Genomic DNA, 23,200 nt, shown 5'->3' with positions numbered 1-23,200 from the left:
CAGCCCCTCCAGTTTCAGCCCTAGACTGCCGCCCCCGACCTCCCGTCCGTCCGTCCGTCAGTCAGCTGGGCTTCCGCCTCCGGGACCCGGGATCCCGCGCCTCAGAGAAGTTGCTCCCTTCTCAGCAGCCAGTCCCTCCGCCTGGGTCGAGCCCCAGCAGCTGGATCCCTCCGCCCAGCGCCCCACCCAGAACCCCAAGTGTGCTGACCCCAGGTTCTTTTCTCCACCCCCATCCCCTTAATTGGGAGGCCCCGCCCCGTGCGCAGTGACGTCAGACGCCGCTGTCAGCCGGCGCTGGGGGGGGTCGGTGTGGGGTAGAATGGCCGCTGCCGCCGTCACCCGCGGGACCCCAGGAGGTAAGAGCCAGGGCCTTCCGTCCGCCTCCCCGCCCCCGCGCCAGGGGGCGCAACTTTACCCTGTCCTGACGTGGAGCGCCGCGCCAGGGACCACCGTCCCTCCTCCCGCTTCGTCCCCACCTCCCCGCTTCCTTCTCCTCCCCCGCGCCAGGGGGCGCCGCTCCGCCCTGGGCCCCACGACAAACCAGCGCGTGCCGGGACTGTCCCGGGGACCCCCGCACCCGGCACCTGCACTGTCCTTCGCCCTCCGCGCGCCCGCGGACTCTGCTCAGCGACTACTCCAGAACATCCCTCTGTGGGGGCGGGACCCTCCTACCTCGGAGGTTCTCCGGGGACCGCCGTCCCCCAGTGGGGGGCCGCCCGGGGCGCCAGCCGTCCGAGTCCCACGCCGCTCCCTGGCCCGCAGCCGAGGACCCGCTCCGCACCCTGGCAGGCTGCCTAGCCGGGACTGCGCACCTGCGTCCTGGGGTGGAGTCCTTACCCCAACCCCAGCTTCGCTGCACACTGCCGAGCTCGGACGGGCCTCCTCCCCCTCTCCATCCCTGGACACCTGGCGGAGCCGGCGCTGAGAGCCTCCTCCAGCTCCCATCTGTTTCCCCAGGAGGGCGGAGGCTCAGGCTGGAGCCAGAGCGGTAGATGGGGTAGGGTAGGCCTGGAGACCAGGGGAGGCAGAGGCGTTTGGGGAATAGGGTGCAGAAGGGGAGGATGGTGGAGAGAGCTGTCAGCCTCAGGGCCGAGGATGGGTTGTCCTGAGAGTGAGAAGCTGGGTTCTGGGTGTCTAGCCCAGATTCTAGCAGGCCCTGACAACCTGGAGGAGAGTAGGTTAGGATCAGTTACCAGAGCTGCCCTTCCCTTTGGAAAAATCAAACAGAGAAGAAACTCAGGGTGTGTCTTCTAAGGCCTAGTTCCCCCCTCCCACCCCCGGACTTAGATCTCCTGCCCTCCCCCCAGCATCCAGGCTGTCTTGCCAAACCATCCTCTGAGGACCGGATGCCCTGAGTTCCAGCCCCCAGGACCTGACCACATAGCCCAGCGGCTGCAAGAGCTGGAGCTGTAGGGCTTCTGAGGCTCCAGCCCTGTCAGCCTTCTCCCCTCCCCCACCCCACTCCGTTTCTTCCTGATCACTGTGTTCTGTTGTATCTCCCCACTCCTGTTGGTTCCTGGCACCATGTCTGAGTTCTCCCTCACCTCTATTCCCTGGCTGTACTGTCACATCACAGTCCAGCCCTTTCTGCCCTCTTCCTCATCTTTCCCAGATGACATGACCCAGTTCTGTACCCCCTCCCCCACCTTACACTCCTCATCCTGGATCAATGTGGGGGAGTCTGCCATGACCTTGTTCTCTCCCTTTCCAGCACAGACTCCCCCTCCCCCCGGCCCCTCAGGCCGGGGGTGACCTTGCCCCCTGGAGCCCTCACCATGAATACCAAGGACAACACCGAGGTTGCTGGTGAGTTCACAGACCAGGTCTTTCGTCCTCGTCCTCCCTCTTCCCTACCCTTCCCACTGCTGTTGCCATGGTTTCAGTTTTCCCCAATGCTCTGAACTGCCTTCAGCCCTTTCCCCCCAGACTATCATCTCAGGGATGCCAGGGACAGCACACGAAGCCCTCCCTTCTAATTCCCTCTAGAGAACAGCCACCACCTGAAGATCTTTCTCCCCAAGAAGCTGCTGGAGTGTCTTCCTCGCTGTCCGCTGCTGCCTCCAGAGCGGCTACGGTGGAATACAAATGAGGTTTTCTAGGGAGCCTGGGGGATTAGGGCCCAGAGAGGTCTAGTGGGCTAGAGGAGGGTGAATGGGGGTCTTTCTGTGTCTGTGACACTCCTAAGTGTAGAGTGCTGTTCTAGGCTCTTTGGGGATCATAGGAGAGGTATAAAGACATGAATCTTGTAGGAGCCCATTTCTCCTTGGCATATCCACCTGAGTAAAAACAACAGCTACTGTCTATAAAGTATTTCTTACACACTGGGCACAGTGCTAAGCACTTGGCCTGTGTTATCTCATTTAATCCTCTAAGGACGCTCAGAGCAGGCACTGTTATTACCCCTGTATTATTGATGAGGAAACCAATTTACCTCATGTAGTTTGTCTAACTCACTCCAGAGCCCCTGGTTTAAACCACCACTCATACTGGCTCCTTCTGGAGGGCACAGTCCTTGTGTTACACATCTTCTGTATTCTGTACACTTAGTGCCTCGTAGGTAGTTGGTGGTCAATAATTATTGGTTTGATGTTAGAAGAGAACTGTCAGTAAAAGAGTGTATGTAATTGTTTTAAATGCCATAGAGCCACCCTGAAAAGACCATGTGGTCAGAGACTTTCATGGAGCATCTAGGAAAGGATTTGGTCTGTAGAATGGCTAGGATTTCCAGACATGGAGAGGCACTTTTGGCTTACAGGGCACTAACATGCAGGAGCTGACTGCTCAGGGCATGTTCAGGGAGGAATCAATGGGCCCATCTGGCAGGAATGGTAGGTGAAATATGGATAAATAGTAGAAATGATGGTTTGATCCCTTGTTGGGAGAACCTTGGAGTCAGACTGAAGAATCTGGAATTCCTGGCAGTGTCAAACCATTGAAGTTTTTTGAGTCAGGAAGGGGTACACAAATGGAATTTGGGGCGACTAAAATTATTCACAGTATGCAGAAAGAATGATCAAGAATATGGACCTGGCCCCAAGATAAAGGCCCCAGTTGGGAGGGAGAGAAGAGAAGGAGAGAAGGTTAGACTTTCATCTGAGATGCAACCTGGGATTCTTAGGAGGGCAGTGGACATCGCAGGGTCCAGATACCTGGAAACATGCTCCACTAGCTGCCACAACTCAGCAGGGAGTGAGATTCTGAAGGGATGACCAAGAGGCCAGGCTGAGACTCTCTATGAAGGGGACACCCACCTGAGTGCTTCCTGTCCTACAGGAGATTGCGTCCTACTTGATCACCTTTGAGAAGCATGATGAGTGGCTATCCTGTGCCCCAAAGACAAGGTGAGAAAGTCCAAGAAGATGGGGAGTGGCAGCAGCCCTGGGTTCTGTTGACAGAACTCAAGGCCAACCCTTCCATTCCCAGGCCTCAGAATGGCTCCATCATCCTCTACAACCGCAAGAAGGTGAAATATCGGAAGGATGGTTACCTCTGGAAGAAGCGGAAGGATGGGAAGACCACCCGAGAGGACCACATGAAGCTGAAGGTCCAGGGCATGGAGGTAAGAGTCAGGCATCCAGCTTATCTGCCCTAGCCCACCCTCCTCCACCCTCACCTGGGCTCCAGCCCTGCTGGGGCTTGGTGGCATTGTCTGCCTCACTCACTCCCGGTCGCTTTTCCCTTCTCACTCCCTTTGGATCAGCTGACTGACTGCTTAGCCCACTCTCTGCTTCCCGTTTCCCTCCATGACCTAGCTCTCCAGGCCTTAGGCCTCCCCTCCAGTCCCCTCACTTCTCTTGCATTTCCCTCAGGGATCCAAGCAATGATGCTCTAAGCACAGGTTTCTTTTCCCCAGATCATTGCTCCTCATCTCAGATGTACACTTGCTCTGCCCTCTGACATTTCTAGATGGTCCCATATAGTTCTTGCTGTAAGGCCCCAGCCGCTGTTCCCTTATCTCTATCCCTCATCTATGACTTGAGGCAGCTGGGATTGGAAAGGAGTGGGGGGAGGGTTAAAGAGAACTGGTGGAAAGACTGGGATTCCTGCAAAGGGACTGAACAGAGGAAGAGTTGGGGAGCAGACTAGCCCTCCCCCCACCCCAGCCTGTCTCCTGGCAGTGTCTCTATGGCTGCTACGTTCACTCTTCCATCGTCCCCACATTCCATCGGCGCTGCTACTGGCTACTCCAGGTAAGGACAGAAGAGCTCAGGAAGCCAGACTCTTCCTGGCTCTTTGAGGGATATGGGGGTCTGAAAGGATGAAGTGGAAGGATGACTAGGTTCTGAGCGTGGAAAGGAGACTGGGAAGAAGAGAGGGGGGTTGAAGATGGAAAGAGCCAGAAATTGGGGGTGTGGTGGGGGGATGTCCAGGAAGAAAATGAGGACTAGGAATCTGAGCCTTTGGACCTCAGGACCCCATGGCTCTCTGTGTATACTCTTGTGCTCTCAGAACCCTGACATCGTCCTTGTGCACTACCTGAACGTCCCAGCCCTGGAGGATTGTGGAAAGGGCTGCAGCCCCATCTTTTGTTCCATCAGCAGCGACCGTCGAGAGTGGCTGAAGTGGTCCCGGGAGGAGCTGTTGGGACAGCTGAAGCCCATGTGTAAGTCAGCAGGGTGAGGATAGAGCTCCAACGGGAAAGTGGAAATGGGCCTTCCAAAGGGGCCAAGGTGATGGCCACTTCCCTGTGGGGGTGCTGGTGCATTCAAAAGTGTTGAAATATGCAGAAGGGACTAAAGGATAGCCGTGTCCAAGCAGTCTTGAGGCTACTGGCCTCTCCTCACCCAGCCAGAAGTCTTGGAGCATGTCAGGAGCTTGGAGGAGCCATCAAGGTACATTGGGGGATGATTTGTGGGGGTCCCACAGTACTTCCCTCCAACTCTCCTCTAGTTCATGGCATCAAGTGGAGCTGTGGGAACGGGACAGAGGAGTTCTCTGTAGAACAGCTGGTGCAGCAGATCTTGGACACACACCCAACCAAGCCTGCCCCCCGAACCCACGCCTGTCTCTGCAGTGGGGGCCTTGGTGAGTCAACCCCTGACCCTGGAGCTCTCTTCCCACCTAGCCAAACTGCTCTTACTCAAGCCAGGGGAATTTCTGTGTTGATGGGATTTGCATGCTGATTTGCAAGTCTTTTGCATATCCCGGAAAGATGGGACAGATGAACAGAGGCCTTCCCATCTGGGTGCATACTGGCCCCAGTTCCTTTTACTCAACAGTCCTGGTTTCCCGTGCCCTTTTCTGCCTTCTACCTTTAGCAACTCCTGTCCCTGCAGCACCACCAATTATATCCAGCCTCAGCTTTAGTCCCAGTTGGCACATCCTTGGTTCTGTTCTTTTGTCTTTTTTTTTTTTTTTTTTTTTTTTAAAAGATGACCGGTAAGGGGATCTTAACCCTTGACTTGGTGTTGTCAGCACTACGCTCAGCCAGTGAGCGAACCGACCATCCCTATATGGGATCCGAACCCGGGGCCTTGGTGTTATCAGCACCACACTCTCCCGAGTGAGCCACAGGCCAGCCCGGTTCTGTTCTTTTGTCTTTTTTTTTTTTTTTAAAAGATGACCGGTAAGGGGATCTTAACCCTTGACTTGGTGTTGTCAGCACTACGCTCAGCCAGTGAGCGAACCGACCATCCCTATATGGGATCCGAACCCGGGGCCTTGGTGTTATCAGCACCACACTCTCCCGAGTGAGCCACAGGCCAGCCCGGTTCTGTTCTTTTGTCTTTTTTTTTTTTTTTAAAAGATGACCGGTAAGGGGATCTTAACCCTTGACTTGGTGTTGTCAGCACTACGCTCAGCCAGTGAGCGAACCGACCATCCCTATATGGGATCCGAACCCGGGGCCTTGGTGTTATCAGCACCACACTCTCCCGAGTGAGCCACAGGCCAGCCCGGTTCTGTTCTTTTGTTCTTTTTCTTTGCCTTTACCTATTGCTCTCAGCTGAGACTCCCCTGAGCCCACAGTTCTCTGCAATATTCCTCCAATCAGTCCTGTTTGTTTTGAGGGGAAGAGGGTGGTGTGTTGGGGGGAGCATTTCTGATGCCTCCCAGTGGCCATAATCAGTATTACACCTCTGGTCTATAGGGAGGTCCCAGGAAATATTTTATAAAGCCTTTCAGGAAGGAAAAGCTGGAGAAGAATGGGTCTTATCCTTTCTCTCCTCCCCACCCCTCTCCACTCTAGGTTCTGGGAGCCTTACCCACAAATGCAGCAGCACGAAACACCGCATCATCTCTCCTAAAGTGGAGCCCCGAGCTTTAACCCTGACCTCTATCCCCCATCCCCATCCCCCGGAGCCTCCTCCACTGATAGCCCCACTTCCCCCAGAGCTCCCCAAGGCACATACTTCCCCATCTTCTTCTTCCTCCTCCTCCTCCTCAGGCTTTGCAGAACCCCTAGAAATCAGACCTAGCCCTCCCACCTCTCGAGGGGGTTCGTCGAGAGGAGGCACAGCTATCCTCCTCCTGACAGGACTGGAGCAGCGTGCTGGTGGCTTGACGCCTACCAGGCACTTGGCTCCCCAGGCTGATCCTAGGCCTTCCATGAGCTTGGCAGTGGTTGTAAGCCCCGAGCCCTCTGCCCCACCAGCTCCTCCTAGCCCTGCCTTTGACCCTGATCGTTTTCTCAACAGCCCCCAGAGGGGCCAGACATATGGAGGGGGCCAGGGGCTAAGTCCAGACTTCCCCGAGGCAGAGGCTGCCCATTCCCCCTGCCCTGCCCTAGAGCCTGCTGCTGCCCTGGAGCCCCAGGTGGCTGCTCAGGATCCCCCGCCCCAGTCAGGAGCAGGTGGTAGAAGAGGAAACTGCTTCTTCATCCATGATGATGACAGTGGGGAGGAGCTCAAGGGCCAGGGGGCTGTCCCATCTGTACCTTCATCCCCTCCTTCACCCCCACCCTCACCTGCCCCCTTGGAGCCATCGGGCAGGGTAGGAAGAGGGGAGGCCTTGTTTGGAGGACCTGGTGGGGCCAGCGAACTGGAGCCCTTCAGTCTTTCATCATTCCCAGACCTTATGGGAGAACTCATCAGTGACGAAGCTCCAAGTGTCCCTGCCCCAACCCCCCAGCTCTCTCCTGCTCTTAGCACCATCACAGACTTCTCCCCAGAGTGGTCCTACCCAGAGGTGAGTCTCAGGCTTATCTCATCCCCTCTCCCTCCCATCTGTTTTCTGATACCCAAAACAAATTGTATTAACTCTTACCCCATGGTCTGTGACCTAGTTTCTGTCAGTTTTCATGGATTCTTAGTTCTCTTTCCAACCTCTATTTTTATGTAGAGTGTAGCTTCTTTCCTGTTTCCACAGTCCTCACCGACTAACACTTTTTCCTTTCCTCCACCTTCCATATGTCATTGTCCAGTCCCCTGGGGACCTTATTCCCTTGGTGACTGTTTTCTGGGGGAGGGAACTGGGGCTGTTCAGCCTGGAGAAGAAAATACAGTGTGGATGTGATTGCAGACTTCATGTAGCTGAAAGGCTGTCTTTAGCAGTGGGGAAGTTTTGTTTTATGTTGCCTCTGAGAGGGAAAGGAGGAACTACAGTGGGGGTGAATTAGCCTAAGAGCAGAACTTCTTCCTGATGACAGCTTTCTGGTAGCCTTGCGGGAGGCCCTGAGTTTCCCATTTCTGGCAGATTCTGGTAGACATCAGGTAACTACTTGGCAGGAATGATGGGGAGGAAGGATAGACTAGCTGACCTCACCCACTGGGTACTATTTCCCCTGTACCCCCAGACTCTAGCACAGGGCCTGCCATACAGTAGATACTCTTTAAGGATCTGAATAAATAAATGAATGAATAAGTGAATGAAGACTCAACTCCATTCACATGACTCTCTGACTTCTGTCTGCAGGGTGGGGTCAAGGTGCTCATCACAGGTCCTTGGACTGAGGCCACTGAGCATTACTCCTGTGTTTTTGATCACATCGCAGTGCCGGCCTCACTTGTCCAGCCTGGTGTCTTACGCTGCTACTGTCCTGGTATGGAGATTGGGAACAGTAGGGGAAGGGACTGACATATGGGTGGTTAGGACAGATCAGGAAGTCCAGGCTTTTAGGAAGCACTGGGAAGAAATGGGTTGTTCTGAGAGTGTAAGGACATCGTCCAGTCCTAAGGTTGAACATCAAGCTCCCCCAGCAGGCAGAAGATCCTGGTCTTAGGTGTCAGAATGTCTAGGTTCTGGTCCAAGAAATCTACTCGTTAGCTAACCAATGACCTTAGATAAGTCTGCTCCTTTCTTGGGTCTTTGGCCTTCCCTCCTTCTAAGGTCGGGCATTGACCAAAGGGATCTCTCATATCCATTCAGGTTCTCTGGTTTAAATGGAGCCAGAGCCTCCAACCCCAATCCAGGGAGAATGAAAAGGGATTGATTCTGGTCTCCTCTGACCAGTCTTGGAACTGAAGGACATTGGCTTCCATACCTGCACTGTCCAATACAGTAGACATTAGCTACGTGTGCCTGTTTAATTAAAATTAAGTAAAATTTAAAATTCAGTTCTCTAGTCACACTGACCAAGTGCTTAGTAGCCACATATGGCTAGTATTGCCCTATTGGATAGTGTAGATATAGAATATATCTGTCATTGCAGAAAGTTCTATTGGATAGCACTGGTCTAGACTTCATTGCCTAGGCTCATCTCTATCACCAACCTTGCCCCTTACCCTGCACCAGTCTTTTGTCACCAACCATGCCCCTTACCCTGTACTCCACAGTCAGCCTCTGGGGCCCCACAGACCACCACAGTGACAGGTTGACAGCTTTGCTGTCTATGAGTATGTTCTCCCCTAATCTCAACAGCTCCATTCAACCATGTATGGAAGGAAAGAGGATGAGACCAGAGAAGCTGGGGATTGGGAGAAAAAGTCTCGGCCCCTCATCTTGGGATCAGGGCATGGTGGTTCCATCCTCAGGGACATAAAAGTTGAGACCCTGGGACACAGCTCTTACTGTTCATGAGCAGCTAGCTCCCCTTCTCCCCATCTTAGTAACAGGGTCATGACCTCTGAACTCTCATCTTTGTGATCAAGGGTTTATCTACCATCAAGTTGTTCATAAGTATAGGTGTCTCTTGACCCTCAGCGTCCAAACCTTGTTGCTGAGTAACAAACATCTTTATCTACAGGGTCTAGAATCCAAATGGTCTCTGGCCTATATAGTAGATATTGAGTTCTCAAATGAATAGACTCCCTTCCCAGTTATTGGTAAGGTCACTGAAGCTAGGGGCATCAGGGGAGTTGGGGGGAGATATATATGGAGTGATCATCTGTGGCTCTGACACAGGTGGCAAGAGAAGAAGCCAGGGAAAAAGAGCCCTTTTCACTGACCCTTTCCTCCCCAGCCCATGAGGTAGGGCTGGTGTCTTTGCAGGTAGCAGGACGGGAGGGACCCCTTTCTGCTTCTGTGCTCTTTGAGTATCGAGCCCGCCGATTCCTGTCTCTGCCTAGTACTCAACTTGACTGGTTGTCTCTGGACGGTAAGTACCTAGCTCTCTGACCCCAAGTGTCATGCCCCACAACTTTTTTTTTTTTTTTTAAAGATGACCAATAAGGGGATCTTAACCCTTGACTTGGTGTTGTCAGCACCACACTCTCCCAAGTGAGCCAACCGGCTATATAGGGATCTGAACCCATGGTCTTGGTGTTATTAGCACCGCACTTTCCAGAGTGAGCCATGGGCCGGCCCCTGCCCTACAGCTTTTGAGCATGACATGCTTCTATACCCCTCAGGATTCAGATGGCCACCGCTTAGCCTGTTTCACCACTCTTTGGTGGCTGGCCTGCACGGGGATCCAAACATTTGACCTTGTTGTTATAACAGTACAGTCTAACCAACTAAGCTAACCGGCCAGCCCCACCACTCTTTTTTCAGTTCCTGTTTCATTGGTCACTTCTGAATGTGGCAGCAAACTTTCCTTACCTTCTCTTCCCTATAACTCTTGGAGCCATCTTTATCCCAGTTCTTGCCCTGTCCTCTCCATCCCAAGGATGGGATCTAGCCAAGGAAGACCAAGAGGCTGGGGCAGGGACAGGGTCTAGAGCAATACATGTGTGGGTACTTCAAAACAGTTCATGGAAAAAATAGAATTGAATGATAATATGAATCTTTCCATGAACTTCTAAAAGTGCTCTCATGGTGCTATGCACAGTATATAAATATATATATACACACACACACTTGAATGTATTTAAATTTTGTTGTTTCCTTCCTCTGATTATAAAGATATGTGCTCATTATAGAAAAGTTGGAAATTACAGAAAAACACAAAGTAGAAAATGAAAATTTCCTATACTGTTACTACCCAGTGATATCCACTGCTCACATCATGGTGTAGTTTCTTACACAAAAACACAGAGGCACACACATACATGTATATGTGTGGGGGGGGGTGTATTTATTTATTTAAATCTGGGACTATTTTTGTTCCTTGTATTTGTTCTCTCTCCTGTGGCTTTGAGAAATCGCTGCTTTCTTGAGGTTTGCTTTCCTCTGTCATCCTCTTGGTTTCTCTCCGTTCTGCTGTCATCCCTATCAAGTTTGTCCCTCCATGCCAGTTTCTCTCCCCTAGGGGCTCTGGTCCCTCTTTTTGCCACTCCTGGAGCTGACCCCAGTCACAAAGCCTGTGTGCTGGGTTGCCTGTCTGCTTCGAGTCTGCCTGTCTTGGGCTCTTTCCCGGTCTCTCGGTCCTGTTCTTTGTCCTGCTCTGATTGTTCATCTCATTTTTCTGTCCCTGTGTAATTTTTGTTGTACCATCTCTTGTATGGGTTTCCTCCCTCCCTCTTCTTGCCATTTCTTCTTAACTTGCCTCTCTTCTTATCTGCCTTTCTTATTGCTGGTTTGGTACTCCCCCCTGCTCTTTTGTCTTTTCTCTCATCTCCTTCACCTTGTTTATCTTTTCTGTTCTCTCTCTTCTCTGTTATACCTGGGTTTCTGCTCAGTGTTCTCTGCCTCCCTCCCCTTCTATCCTGGCATCTCAGAACACCCCCGACCTTCACTCAGTTTCTCTGTGCCTGTTTTTCCGGGGCTCTGAGTCCCTCCTGTCTCCCTTCCTTGTCCTTGTTTGATCTCAGGAGGGGACAGATATAGCTTAGGGTGTGTGTGTGTGTGCATGTGTGTGTGCATATGTGTATTTGTGTATGGGGTGGGAGGAAGGAGGAATGGACATGGCTATTCATCTCTGTCACCTTCCCTCCCCCGCCATCCTCTTTATGGACAGCTGCAGGGGGCTGGGAGGAGGGGGTGGTGCTTTCATGTCACAGTCCCTGAGCTCTTTTGGGTACTGGTTAACAGAAAGAAGGGACCCTGGAGTCCTTCAGCCCCACCATGGGGGACAAAGGTAGTATCTGGGGCAAGAACTGATAGAACGTTTCCCCTAGAAAAAAGCGGGGGGAGGGTGTGTACATGTGTGATTTGGGGTGGCTGGGGGCTAGATGGCTGTCTGGGAATTCCTACCGTCTGTGTCTTGAAGGAAACAATCTTGGTTCTGGATACTGGTTCTAGGTCTTGGGTAGTATTAAAAGCTCTAAATTAAGGACTGAGTCCTGGCGGGCTTTACTGAGAAGGTGAGTGGGTAAAGGGGCTGCTGTTTGGGGGAAGAGAAAAGAGTGATTCTGTGTCTTCAGCCCCAGATCCTGGGACAGGTCCAGTTTTGGTGTTGAGGGCATCACCTCGACCCTGCCCACTCAGCCTCCCACTCCCATTCCTCTCAGACAACCAGTTCCGGATGTCCATACTGGAGCGACTGGAGCAGATGGAGAAGCGGATGGCAGAGATTGCAGCAGCTGGGCAGACACCTTGCCAGGGTCCTGACACTCCTCCAGTTCAGGTACTTCCATGAGAAGGGAGGTCCACAGTGAGGAACAAGGGGAGGGTCCACCTGAAGAAAACGCTCTACCGGCTGACTCCTTGCTCTACTGTCCGCAGCCTCCTCAGCCAGCCTTCCTCCCTCTCCCTGACGTCACCCTGCTCCCACCCCCACCCTGTGGCAAGAGTGGCTATTCTGGGCACCCTCTTGGCATGACAGGCTTCAGACTATTTCTGGTCTGAAGAAGGGTGGAGGTGAAGGAGAGGGTGGGGGAGGGGGTCAGGAGAGTTGGGGCTCAGTACTCTGTGGGTCCCGAGTCTCTGAAGGAAGAGGGCTGGCAAAAGCTTGCAGAAGAGGGGGAGAAGCCATGTGTGGACGTGGCACTAACCTGAGCTGATGTGAAGGCACAAAACAGGCAAGGGTGTGAGAGGTCTGGTCCTCCAGATAGACTGGAGGAAGTTGGCAGTGGGAGAAGGGGACACTAAGACCACACAGGAACTCAAACTGGGAGAAGTGATGGGCCATCAGAGGTCAAAGTGGTGGGAACCTGGAGTAGGAAATGTGGGGAGGGGGCAGAATTAGATGCTGGAAGGACAGAATTGGGGTGGCCAAGTCCATCCTAAGTCCGGGGACCAGATGCTCAGATCTCTGCATAAGGGTGTGTGTACTGCAGGATGAAGGCCAGGGGCCTGGGTTCGAGGCACGGGTGGTGGTCTTGGTAGAGAGCATGATCCCACGTTCCACCTGGAGGGGTCCTGAACGTCTGGCCCATGGAAGCCCCTTCCGTGGCATGAGCCTTCTGCACCTGGCCGCTGCCCAGGGCTACGCCCGCCTCATCGAGACCCTGAGCCAGTGGCGGTGAGCAGGGGCCACAGGGATGGGGCTGGGCAGCCACTGGGACAGAAGGGCCAGGGAACTGAGGAGGACCTGGAGCCCTGCCAAAAGAGATCTGGGGTCATTGTGGGAAGGGAGGGGGCTGGGAGAGGACTTGCATTCTGGGGAATTTTAATATCCCCTGACTTATGACACTTTGGCTTCTTGACCTACTCAAATTGATTAGTCTCTTTGACTGCCTCATCCCACTGGCCTTAATGCTTTTAGCTCAGTTCCCCGTCCCTAAATTACTTCTGATGTTCCAGCTTTGCTTACCTTTCCCTTGACTGGGCTCTGTTGTCCCTCTCCCAAACCCTCCAGGAGTGTGGAGACTGGAAGTCTGGACTTAGAGCAAGAGGTTGACCCACTCAACGTGGATCATTTCTCTTGCACACCTCTGGTGAGGATAACTGAGTGCATGTGGGGCGATGGGCAAAGGGACGATCCTTTGAGGGATGCAAGGAAAGAGTGGGGTGGGGGGCGCTAGGGTCTGAAGACCTGGCCACCTGGAGGAAGGGCCCTGGGCCTCACCTCTGTGCCTCTCTCCCCAGATGTGGGCTTGTGCCCTGGGACACCTAGAAGCTGCTGTGCTCCTTTTCCGTTGGAACCGACAGGCGCTGAGCATTCCTGACTCTCTGGGCCGTCTACCCTTGTCTGTGGCTCATTCCCGGGGTCATGTGCGCCTTGCCCGCTGTCTTGAGGAACTGCAGAGACAGGAGGCTTCAACTGAGCCCCCACTTCCCCTATCACCACCCTCCTCCAGCCCAGACACTGGTGGGGACTGCCCCTAATCTTTGTGCGAGAGGGACGTAGGTAGGATAAGCCAGGGCAAAGCCAAAAGGTGGGAGAGAGTGGAGGAGGAGGAGGCAAACTGAGGAGGCAGGGATGGGGAGGTAACAGGAGCAAGAGCAGACAAGAAAACTGAGAACGAGGGTGGGGAAGGCGGGAGACTTGAGGGATGGCTGATGGCTCCTGCCACCCTCACCCTCTTCCCTCCCCTTACAGGTCTGAGCAGTGTCTCCTCACCCTCGGAACTGTCAGATGGCACTTTCTCTGTCACATCAGCCTATTCTAGTGCCCCGGATGGCAGTCCTCCCCCTGCTCCTCTGCCAGCCTCTGAGATTACTATGGAAATGGTCCCAGGCCAGCTCTCCTCTGGTGCCCCAGAGACCCCCCTACTCCTCATGGACTATGAGGCCACCAACTCCAAAGGGCCCCCACCCCCCCTTCCTGTCCTCCTGCCAGCCCCAGACGATGGAGCTGCTCCAGAGGACACTGACAGCCCACAGGCTGTGGATGTGATCCCGGTACTGCTTCTATTGATGGAATTACAAGGGCTAGAAGTGGAATGAGGTGCAGAGGTGGGGTGAGGCAGACTATTCCATGAAGCAGAATCAGTCTGGCTTCAGTATGGGAAGAAAGGGCCATTTACTCACATTTTGGGATAGGCAAGGTAACTCTTTGCTTAGCTCGTTTCAGACCTTGTGACTCAGAAGTCATGAGGCAGCAGAGGTTAAAAATTCTGGGGAATATCTTAAGTTAAAGCTGGAAGGGACAAGGTTCTTGGGGAACCCGAGTGATGCAAGGCAGCTGGGAGGTGTATGGAGCAGAGGTTAGCAGGATGGAGGTATTTGGTAGTGATCTGGGGTGGGAAGGAGACTTGCACATGATAAAAGCTAAGAAAGTCTTGTGGAATGAATAAGAGAGAGTGAATCTTCAAGTATAGCCATGTAATTCTCTGCTAGAACCTGGGGATGTATCTGCCTTAGAGAAGCTAACTGGGTAATTGGGTAGCACTAATAAGTACAAAAAACTTAGAGAACTCCACAAGGCAGGGTGTCTGAGTGTGGCTAGTAGGAAGTGCCACAGGCTTCAGGGCTGAAGCAGAGGCTGGGCTGGAGCCATTCAAAAGTGTGTCATGTGGTCAGCAAGTGTTGGGCTGTTTCTTGGAGAGCTGTAGAGGGTGGGGTGGCAGGCATGACCAGGCCTGTGGGAGTATGTGCTGGGTGGCTGGCATGAGGCAGTTCCAGGTAGGACAGTGGGCAGGCAGCCTGGAAAGGTGTCAAGTCCTTCATTTGCTCAGCTCCTGAATCCCCATTTGGAGTATGTCCCTCCTACCCTATGTTCTCTATAACATCTTGGCACAGAGGGCTATACACCCAAGGTGGAGCCCAATAAGTATAAATGAATGAGTCTGGAACAGTGACTGAGGAAGACAGGGTTAGCAGGGAGAGCAATCTCAGTGTGTGGCCTCAATGCTTGGTGGAGAGAGAAAGAACTAGATGTGGGGGGGGGGAGGGGGGAGACTGAGGTTACAGCTTCAGCAGGGCAGGAACATCTGGCAATTGGGGCCCCTCAGGGCTCACTCTGCTTCTCCCTTCATCCAGGTGGACATGATCTCACTGGCCAAACAGATCATTGAAGCCACACCAGAGAGGATTAAACGAGAGGACTTCACGGGGCTCCCTGAGGCAGGAGCCTCAATGCGGGAGCGGCCAGGGGCCGTGGGGCTCAGTGAGACCATGTCCTGGCTGGCCAGCTACCTGGAGAACGTGGACCATTTCCCCAGCTCAGCCCCTCCCAGGTGATCAGCTCAAGACAAAGCCCCTGGATTCTTCTTCAAAGGAAGGTGGGAGGGAGGGTGCAGGCTTCTCAGCCTGGGGATGAGGCCCCAGGGCCTTTGAGAAGGGAATAGAACTGGCTGATGAACTCTGAAGCCATTCTCTCCAGACTCTGTTGCTGAGGGTCTTCCTTCATAGTGATTTCTAGGTGGGAGAAGTGGGACTTCAGACACCTGTGACACCCCTCCCTATCCCCTACAGTGAGCTGCCCTTTGAGCGAGGTCGCCTGGCTATCCCTCCAGCACCTTCCTGGGCAGAGTTTCTCTCTGCATCAACCAGTGGCAAGATGGAAAGTGATTTTGCCCTGCTGACACTATCGGATCATGAGCAGCGGGAACTGTATGAGGCAGCCAGAGTCATCCAGACAGCCTTCCGAAAGTACAAGGTCAGGGGGCCAGGGGTCTCAGGATGAATTACACAGTCTTCAGTCATGGGAGACTGTGGGCTCCCAGGGCTTTTGGAGGAAGAGCAGTCATCCAGACAGGCCTCAGATAGGGTAAACTGTTGGGAACCCCAGGAAAGTTGGAGGGACAGGTCAGGTGTCCATTAGGTGGGCTGTGAGGTGCTTAGACTTCCTCGTCTCCCTTCAGGGCCGGAGGCTGAAGGAGCAGCAAGAGGTGGCAGCAGCTGTGATCCAGCGCTGTTACCGGAAGTACAAGCAGGTGAGAACCTTCTTTACTGAAAGCATACCCACTAGCCCACACCCACATGCACCCATTCCAGCCCAGAGCATCCAGAATGCTGCCAGAGCCATAACTCCCCTTCTCTCTCCACAAGCTGACCTGGATTGCACTTAAGGTATTAGGCATGAGATCTGAGTGTGAGGTTGTCTGTGATTCAGTCTTTCCATGAGTGCGTGGATTAGAGAAAGAGACTTACATCAACCTAAGTGGGGGGTGACCCTCTGGGGTTTGGGTCTGTCCCTCCATTTCATCATACCCTGTCCCTCCTCCCCACTCCTGCAGTTTGCACTCTATAAGAAGATGACCCAGGCGGCCATTCTGATCCAGAGCAAGTTCCGAAGCTACTATGAACAGAAGCGATTTCAGCAGAGCCGCAGGGCAGCCGTACTCATCCAGCAGCACTACCGCTCCTACCGCCGCCGGCCAGGGCCTCCCCACCGGTCCTCAGGCACCCTGCCTGCCCGCAACAAGTATGGCCCCAGCCCTCCGTGCCTACCCACTGCCTCCATGTCCATTCCCTGTTATTCATCATCATCATCTTGCCCCCCCACCCCCTTCCTGCTACGGTGCCTAAAGGGCAGAGGGCATGGGATACTGGAGTGTTCCGAGGTCTCCCCACCTTTTCTTTCTTCCACCAGAGGCTCCTTTCTCACTAAGAAGCAGGACCAGGCAGCCCGGAAAATCATGAGATTCCTGCGGCGCTGCCGACACAGGTATTCATCCCTCCTCTGGCTGGATTTTTGCCCTGCCACCTCCCCTGACACGCCGTCTCTTGACTCCTTGTCTCTCTGCAGGATGAGAGAACTGAAGCAGAACCAGGAGATGGAAGGGCTACCCCAGCCTGGATTGGCCACCTGACCTCTCCCCGCCTTCTCACCACCCTGAGGGGCTTTTTGCAGTCTTAACAGGGAGAGGGCTTTCTGGGGCCGGGGGAGGCCCCTGTCGGCAGCTTTCCCTTCACCTCCGTAGGAGCCCTTCATAGGCCTCCACCCTATTCCCCTTTCCTTTCCCCACCCCCTGCTCCTACACCTCTCCTTTTCCCTCCTGGTCTTGCCCCCTGTTTTGGTCCCTGGCTCCGGAAGACCCAGGCCCCACATACCTGCATCTTCAGCTGTGACCTACGGAGCCCTGCCTGCCCCTTCTCCACAGCTCCCTCCCTGCGTGCACCCGACTCGGCCCCTTCCTGACTTGCCTTATTTATTTGTTCGACGCGTCTCTGAATGTATCCGCCTTCGCTGCGCGCGCCCCTCGTGTTTCAGGGCTGACCGTGCCCCACCCCGACTCCGCATGTTTGCGTCTCTCCTCCCTTCCTGGCCCTGTCTTCCCCCATCACCCCGACTCTGGCCACCGACCTCGGGGCCGAAGGGGAGGGGGTGTCCAGAGGAACGCGCTGCGGAGTCCCGCACCCGTCCCCCGAGGGGAGGGGCTTGTACATACTGTAACATACAGAGTATAGTGAAGAATCTATTTAAAGCGCCGCGAGGAGGGCTGCACAGCCCGGCTCGTGGTCCCCCGGCGCGGTGGGGGCCTCCTGCCGGCTCCACGAGCACTTTCTATTTGTGCATGGGCTTGGTTTATACGAATTGCCATTAAACATCGCTGCACCAGCCAGCCTCCGGCGTCTGTCTGCGGGCGGGGGAAGGGGGACGGGACGGGGCCGAGCGGGCCGGGGGGATGGCCACGAGCCTGGGATCAGCGCCGGGCCAGGACGGGTGCGTGGTTTTCCGCCGCCGACGTATTTCCGGTCTTAAAGGCATTTCGCCCTTCCCTTTAAGACGCACCGCCCCCTCTCAGTCACTCCCAAGATGGCGGACCTACTGGGCTCCATCCTGAGCTCCATGGAGAAGCCGCCCAGCCTCGGTGACCAGGAGACTCGGCGCAAGGCCCGAGGTGAGGATCCCAAATTCACAACCGCCTTACTTCGCCCGGTTCTCGGAACCGCATTCTCCCCTCTTTGGATGATACTGTCTCCTCAACCTTGAAAGACCCCTCACAGGCCCCTTCTGAGACTCCTAGAGTCCCTAAAAGGGCTGTCGACCCACCCGCTGCTCTGAGCGGACGATGATTGGCTACCTGACACCGAGCTCCAGCCTCTGGCCTCTTCTCCCTGTCCCGGCCTTCCGCAGTCCTCGTTTCCAATTAGCCGACAGGCCCGCCTGTCCGCTGCTAGCGTGCTCTGATTGGTAGGACGCCTCCAACCCCACTCCTCTCGTCCCTTCTCGGATTGGACAATGGCTGTTCGACCGCATCCTGGCCCCGTCCACCTACATCTTTGTTCCGATTGGTTTCTGGGCACGCCCATCCACAGTCCTTTCACCTCTATTGGCTATCTCATTCGACCTACCTTCTCACCCACCCCCCAGCATCTCTCATTGGTTCCTGGGTCCTCTCAGTGTCCTTACGCCCCGCCTGCTTGATTTAACCCAATATTTTCAGCCTCCCGCCAGCAACTCTCTTCCCTTCTGTAGCCTTAAGTTCCCGAGCTACGCAGATGGATCGTGATGTTGATTGGAGGGACATGAATGTCCCGCCGGATCCGATTGGCCATAGTCTCCCCTCTCCAAGTAGCTGCCCTGCAGACAGCCTCGAGTCGGCGGCCAGTGTAGTTCGCGTCCCGGCCGGCGCTGGAGGCCCCTCTAGCGTTGTTCGCGCTGCGGCGTATGAATGAGCCGGCGGAGTGACTGCCCTGCACGGGATTCCAGCTCCCAACCCTGCCGCCTTGACTGTGGACGAGCCCCGTCCCGGGCACAGATTTCCCAGGGCAGGCAGAATGTCTTCAGAGTGCTCAGGGGCTGCTTAATATCTAAATATGTCCCTTATTTAATGAACGCCTGCCAGGGGACAGGGGTACCCTCAAAGAGCCCACAGTCCGGGGCTGAGATGCTCACTGATGCAATGGTCACACAGAAGTTTAATACCCCAACTTGATTCGTACTCTAAAGGAAAAAATAACTATGAGAGCAGCTGCTCGGGGGGTCCTAACCTAGCCTGCTAGTGAGCAGAGGTCTGGAGAGGAGAGCAAAGTGTTACAAAGAAGAAGTGTATGTGTTTGAAAGCTCTGCGGAAGGAGGGAGCATAATGGGAACGGGTCATTGGGATTATTTAATGCTCAAATGACTGTCTAGGTTGGGGATCACCAGCGGCAGTTGACAGGCTAGGAAGCTTAAGTTCAGAGTTCAGTCACTTGCCTGAGGTCACACGGTTAGTAAGTGGCAGAGTTTCAAGCCCAGTGTGACTTTTAAACCTATGTTCTTAACCATAATCTTATGCCACCTCCCCAGAAGCAGAGAAGACTCAAAAACCAGTTAGATCCTAGGTGCCAGGAATATAAAAAGGAGCGGATATATTTAACCATAACATACTGTGTGATGCATCAAACAGCACAAACTTTCATTTTATGGAGTTCATCTGTTGATGTTGATTGTTGATGTGGGAACATAAGTTATGTGGTCAGAAATATAAGGATTTTGAAAAAACAACAAGACCAGTTATAGAACAGTCGGTGGCCGAAATGGGGTACGCTGAGGTCAGAGAGATGAGAGCTCCTCCGCTGTTAGGCCCTAGGGCTGCTGCAGGATAACTGGAGGAGAGATGAACAACGTTTATGCCTTCCAGGAGCTTACAGTCTGGGAGGGGAGACAAACAAATAAAAAATTATAGTATGTTAGTTCAAAGCACGTGCTATAGTGGGTGTCTGAACCAAATGCACTTGGAACCAAGAAGAAGAAATGAGTAACTCTGACTCGCTGTGAATCTCAACATTTGCAAAAGGAGGAAAAGCATTCCAAGCAGAAGGAACAATGTGTGCAAAGCATGGAGTAACAGGAAAGTGGGAAGAGGTTCGGAGCAGCTGCAGGGGATTCATATCCTATGGAGGAAGTGGGACTTAAGAATGTAAAGGATTTGAAATGGTAGAAGAGGATGGGGCATTTCAGGCTGAGGAGCAGGAGTAGTAAGGGGCCCATGCCCAAATCTTCAGAGACAGTAAAATCACAAGCCTGATTTACAATGCATATGGGAGTTGATTCCAAGAATTTTCAGCCCCCAGAACTTGATGTATCATGGGAATTATACACCCCACGCACTTTCTTTTAACTTACATTCCTTAAGGGTGTTTCAAACCATGTACTTGACAAATAATACGCTGTATGGCCTTCATTTTGATAGTTAAGTCACTTCGCGGTCTTCAATAAAGTGCTTTCTGGGCCGGCCCGTGGCTCACTCGGGAGAGTGCGGTGCTGATAACACCAAGGCCGCGGGTTCGGACCCCATATAGGGATGGCCGGTTTGCTCACTGGGTGAGCGTGGTGCTGACAACACCAAGTCAAGGGTTAAGATCCCCTTACCGGTCATCTTTTAAAAAAAAAAAGAAAGAAAGAAATATACCCCCCGCCCCCTCACAGAGACAGAGGAGGTCTGGTGCAGAGGCAGGATCTGAGGAAGAGGAGGAGAGTTAAACAAGACACAAGGGTGGAGAGTTCCCTTGCAGCTCGCCTTAGACACCTACGCTCCCAAAAGAGAAGCGTGTCAGATTAGCCTTTTCAGCTTCATCCTGTCTGTAGAAGTGAGAAGGGGGAGGGGGGGGTATTACAGAATATAGGAAGTTAAATAATTTCCCGTTTCCTATGAAGACTATGAAATTATAAACTCTTTAAGGCCACCTCCCCTGGTGCCCTATAGTTCTTTATATGTCGTGGGCATTAAATTTTTTTTTTTAAATTTTATTTTGTCAATATACAATGTGGTTGATTATTGTGGCCCATTACCAAAACCTCCCCCCCTCCTCCCTCTCCCACCCAACAATGTCCTTTCTGTATGCTTGTCGTGTCAACTTCAAGGAATTGTGATTGTTGTGTTGTCTTCTCCCCCTGTGGGCATTAAATAAATGCTTGTTAATTGATTTCCCCAGTGGGGTTGAGAAATGGGGTTAAGCATGATTCCAATCTATGTCACTCCCACTAAACTGTTAAATCTTGAAGGGCAAAGCTGTGTCTTAATTATCTTGGTACCCCAAGGCCTAGCGCAGTGCCAGGTATACAATAAAGATCAATAAATGCTTGGTGAATAAACAGTGATCCTACCTTCTCAGCCTGACGCCTCCCAGTGGAAACCAGACTTCCTTTGAAGCCTTACAAACTCTCCCCTCCCATGCTGCCAGCCCTGGCCTTATGCTGCCTTTTCTTACCCTCAGAGCAGGCTGCCCGCCTGAAGAAACTTCAAGAGCAAGAGAAACAACAAAAAGTGGAGTTTCGGAAAAGGGTAAGAACAACTGGAGAGATCGAAGGCAGCCTCAGGAAGGATTTCCAATAAGTTAGAATTGGCAGGTTGAGGACTCAGTTTTGTTGAAAATGTCTCAAGAGAGGTGAAGTGTGAAAGCCAGTGGCATGGCTGCTGGGGAAGGTTTGGGGAGGCATAGAGGGGCAGTTGGCACAGTTGGGGATAGGGATATTCGGGTGGAGCCATCATCTCATGTCTTCCGTTTCCCCTCTCCCAAGATGGAGAAAGAGGTGTCAGATTTCATCCAAGACAGTGGGCAGATCAAGAAAAAGTTTCAGCCGATGAACAAGATAGAGAGGAGCATACTGTGAGTGTCTCTGGGCTGCGGGAGGCAGGAAGTGGCGGCTGAAGAGCGCATGTAAGGGCTAGCGGGGGACTCCTCAAGAGGAGGGCAGTAGGTCCCCTTGTGGCTCAATGTACTCTTTCCCCTATGTTGTCCCTTCCCAGACACGATGTGGTGGAAGTGGCTGGCCTGACGTCCTTCTCCTTTGGGGAAGATGATGAGTGTCGCTATGTCATGATCTTCAAAAAGGTGAAAGGCCCAAATTCCTCACCTCTCTCTTTCTCAGCCACCGCCCCTGCACCCCCCCGCCCCCGGGGAGAATGAGGTTAAGTGTTTATCTGGACTCCTGACCTCATCATTCCCTTCTTCCCCAGGAGTTTGCACCCTCAGATGAAGAGCTGGATTCCTACCGTCGTGGAGAGGAGTGGGACCCCCAGAAGGCTGAGGAGAAACGGAAGCTAAAGGTGAACTATACCCGGCAGTCCCTGGAGCCCTGCAGCCCACCACCTGGGAGGGGGCAGGTCAGGCCCCTGAGCACCAGCATCCCACCTCTGCACCCGTAGGAGCTGGCCCAGCGGCAGGAGGAGGAGGCAGCCCAGCAGGGCCCCGTAGTGGTGAGCCCTGCCAGTGACTACAAGGACAAGTACAGCCACCTCATTGGCAAGGGAGCAGCCAAGGATGCGGCCCACATGCTACAGGCCAACAAGACCTATGGCTGTGGTGAGGCCACTGTGGGGGCTGGGGGAGGGCTGGGGGGACATAGGATGGGGGTTAGGGGAGCTGAGGCCTGGGCACAGAGCCCCTAGACCCGCCCCACCCTCTCCTCTGCCCCCAGTGCCTGTGGCCAACAAGAGGGACACACGTTCCATCGAAGAGGCCATGAATGAAATCCGAGCCAAGAAGCGTCTGCGGCAGAGCGGGGAAGAGTTGCCGCCTACTTCCTAGGCACCCCACCCAGCTCCCTTTGACCCCTGGGGCAGGGCAGGGGCAGGAGGGACAAGGCTGCTGCTATTAAAACCCATCCTGGAGCCCCACCTCTGAAGCACCTCCTACCAGCTGTCACTCAGGCTGGGGGGACGCAGGTGTTTGATGTCACTGTTGGAACTTGGATATGTTTGTGGTGTGTGTTTGTGTGAGAGTGTGAATGCACAGGTGGGTATTTAATCTGTATTATTCGCTGATCTCCTTGGAGTTTTCTTCCCCGTGGGGCTGGGGTTACTTTACATTCAATAAACACTGTTTGACCCAAAGTCCTCGTTTGTAGCAGAAAGGTGGGTCTTGGAGCTACTGGCAGAGAAGGGGAATAATTTTAGGTTGAACAGTATAAAATAGCTGTCTGTCTAGGTGAAAAGTGGCCAGTTAATGGCACTATCTTAGGGATTTATAAGTGCAGTTGCTGGAGCCAGATGGCCTGGCCTTGTATCCTGGCTCTGCCATTTGCTAACTGTTACCTTAGGTAAGGTATTTAACTGTTGGTACCTCAGTTCCCTCACTGGTAAAATAGGGATAGTAATGATAACTCCGTGATGGGACTGTTCCAAAGATTACACAGGTCCGTATGTGTCAAATGTTTAGAACAGTTCCAGATCCTTATAAGCTCCCTGGAAGTGGCGGCTGCTCTCATTACCACTCTCATCCTTACAGAGCACTCACTGGGACTGGG

The 23,200-nt window shown here is 53.5% G+C and overlaps 2 protein-coding genes across 8 annotated transcripts; both read left to right on the top strand.

The window, feature by feature from the left end:
- Positions 1-185: 185 nt before the first annotated feature.
- CAMTA2 (calmodulin binding transcription activator 2) lies at positions 186-17,584 on the top strand. Of its 7 annotated transcripts, none has more exons than XM_008570100.1 (23): positions 186-356; positions 1,712-1,806; positions 1,987-2,090; positions 3,274-3,341; positions 3,424-3,559; positions 4,119-4,190; positions 4,450-4,603; positions 4,891-5,025; positions 6,188-7,125; positions 7,852-7,978; positions 9,338-9,472; positions 11,706-11,821; positions 12,474-12,658; positions 12,995-13,073; positions 13,225-13,447; positions 13,679-13,980; positions 15,061-15,257; positions 15,496-15,679; positions 15,885-15,956; positions 16,072-16,092; positions 16,260-16,447; positions 16,616-16,690; positions 16,772-17,584. In XM_008570100.1, exons 2-23 carry the CDS (start codon positions 1,776-1,778, stop codon positions 16,833-16,835), a joined length of 3,606 nt encoding a protein of 1,201 aa, XP_008568322.1. In that variant the 5' UTR covers positions 186-356; positions 1,712-1,775; the 3' UTR covers positions 16,836-17,584. The 7 variants fall into 7 exon arrangements, with proteins under 7 accessions (XP_008568322.1, XP_008568321.1, XP_008568324.1 ...); XM_008570099.1 differs by having other exon boundaries at positions 4,104-4,190; XM_008570102.1 differs by lacking the exon at positions 16,072-16,092.
- Positions 17,585-17,668: 84 nt separating this feature from the next.
- Positions 17,669-22,787, top strand: SPAG7 (sperm associated antigen 7). The gene is made up of 7 exons (XM_008570106.1): positions 17,669-17,867; positions 21,169-21,236; positions 21,473-21,561; positions 21,702-21,786; positions 21,912-22,001; positions 22,101-22,257; positions 22,373-22,787. Exons 1-7 carry the CDS (start codon positions 17,783-17,785, stop codon positions 22,480-22,482), a joined length of 684 nt encoding a protein of 227 aa, XP_008568328.1. The 5' UTR covers positions 17,669-17,782; the 3' UTR covers positions 22,483-22,787.
- Positions 22,788-23,200: the final 413 nt, after the last annotated feature.

Source organism: Galeopterus variegatus, unplaced genomic scaffold, assembly GCF_000696425.1.
Source record: "Galeopterus variegatus unplaced genomic scaffold, G_variegatus-3.0.2 Scaffold569, whole genome shotgun sequence".
Classification (NCBI taxonomy): domain Eukaryota; kingdom Metazoa; phylum Chordata; class Mammalia; order Dermoptera; family Cynocephalidae; genus Galeopterus; species Galeopterus variegatus.
Note: the sequence above shows the minus strand (reverse complement) of the source record. Positions and strands in the feature narration are given on the sequence as shown.

Coding starts and splice junctions, on each gene's coding strand:
- CAMTA2 (XM_008570099.1), top strand. CDS start 1,776: ATGAATACCAAGGACAACACCGAGGTTGCTG. Junction 9,473..11,705: donor TGACTGGTTGTCTCTGGACG/GTAAGTACCTAG, acceptor CATTCCTCTCAG/ACAACCAGTTCCGGATGTCC. Junction 13,981..15,060: donor AGGCTGTGGATGTGATCCCG/GTACTGCTTCTA, acceptor CCCTTCATCCAG/GTGGACATGATCTCACTGGC.
- SPAG7 (XM_008570106.1), top strand. CDS start 17,783: ATGGCGGACCTACTGGGCTCCATCCTGAGCTCCATGGAGAAGCCGCCC. Junction 21,237..21,472: donor AAGTGGAGTTTCGGAAAAGG/GTAAGAACAACT, acceptor CCCTCTCCCAAG/ATGGAGAAAGAGGTGTCAGA. Junction 21,787..21,911: donor ATGTCATGATCTTCAAAAAG/GTGAAAGGCCCA, acceptor CTTCTTCCCCAG/GAGTTTGCACCCTCAGATGA.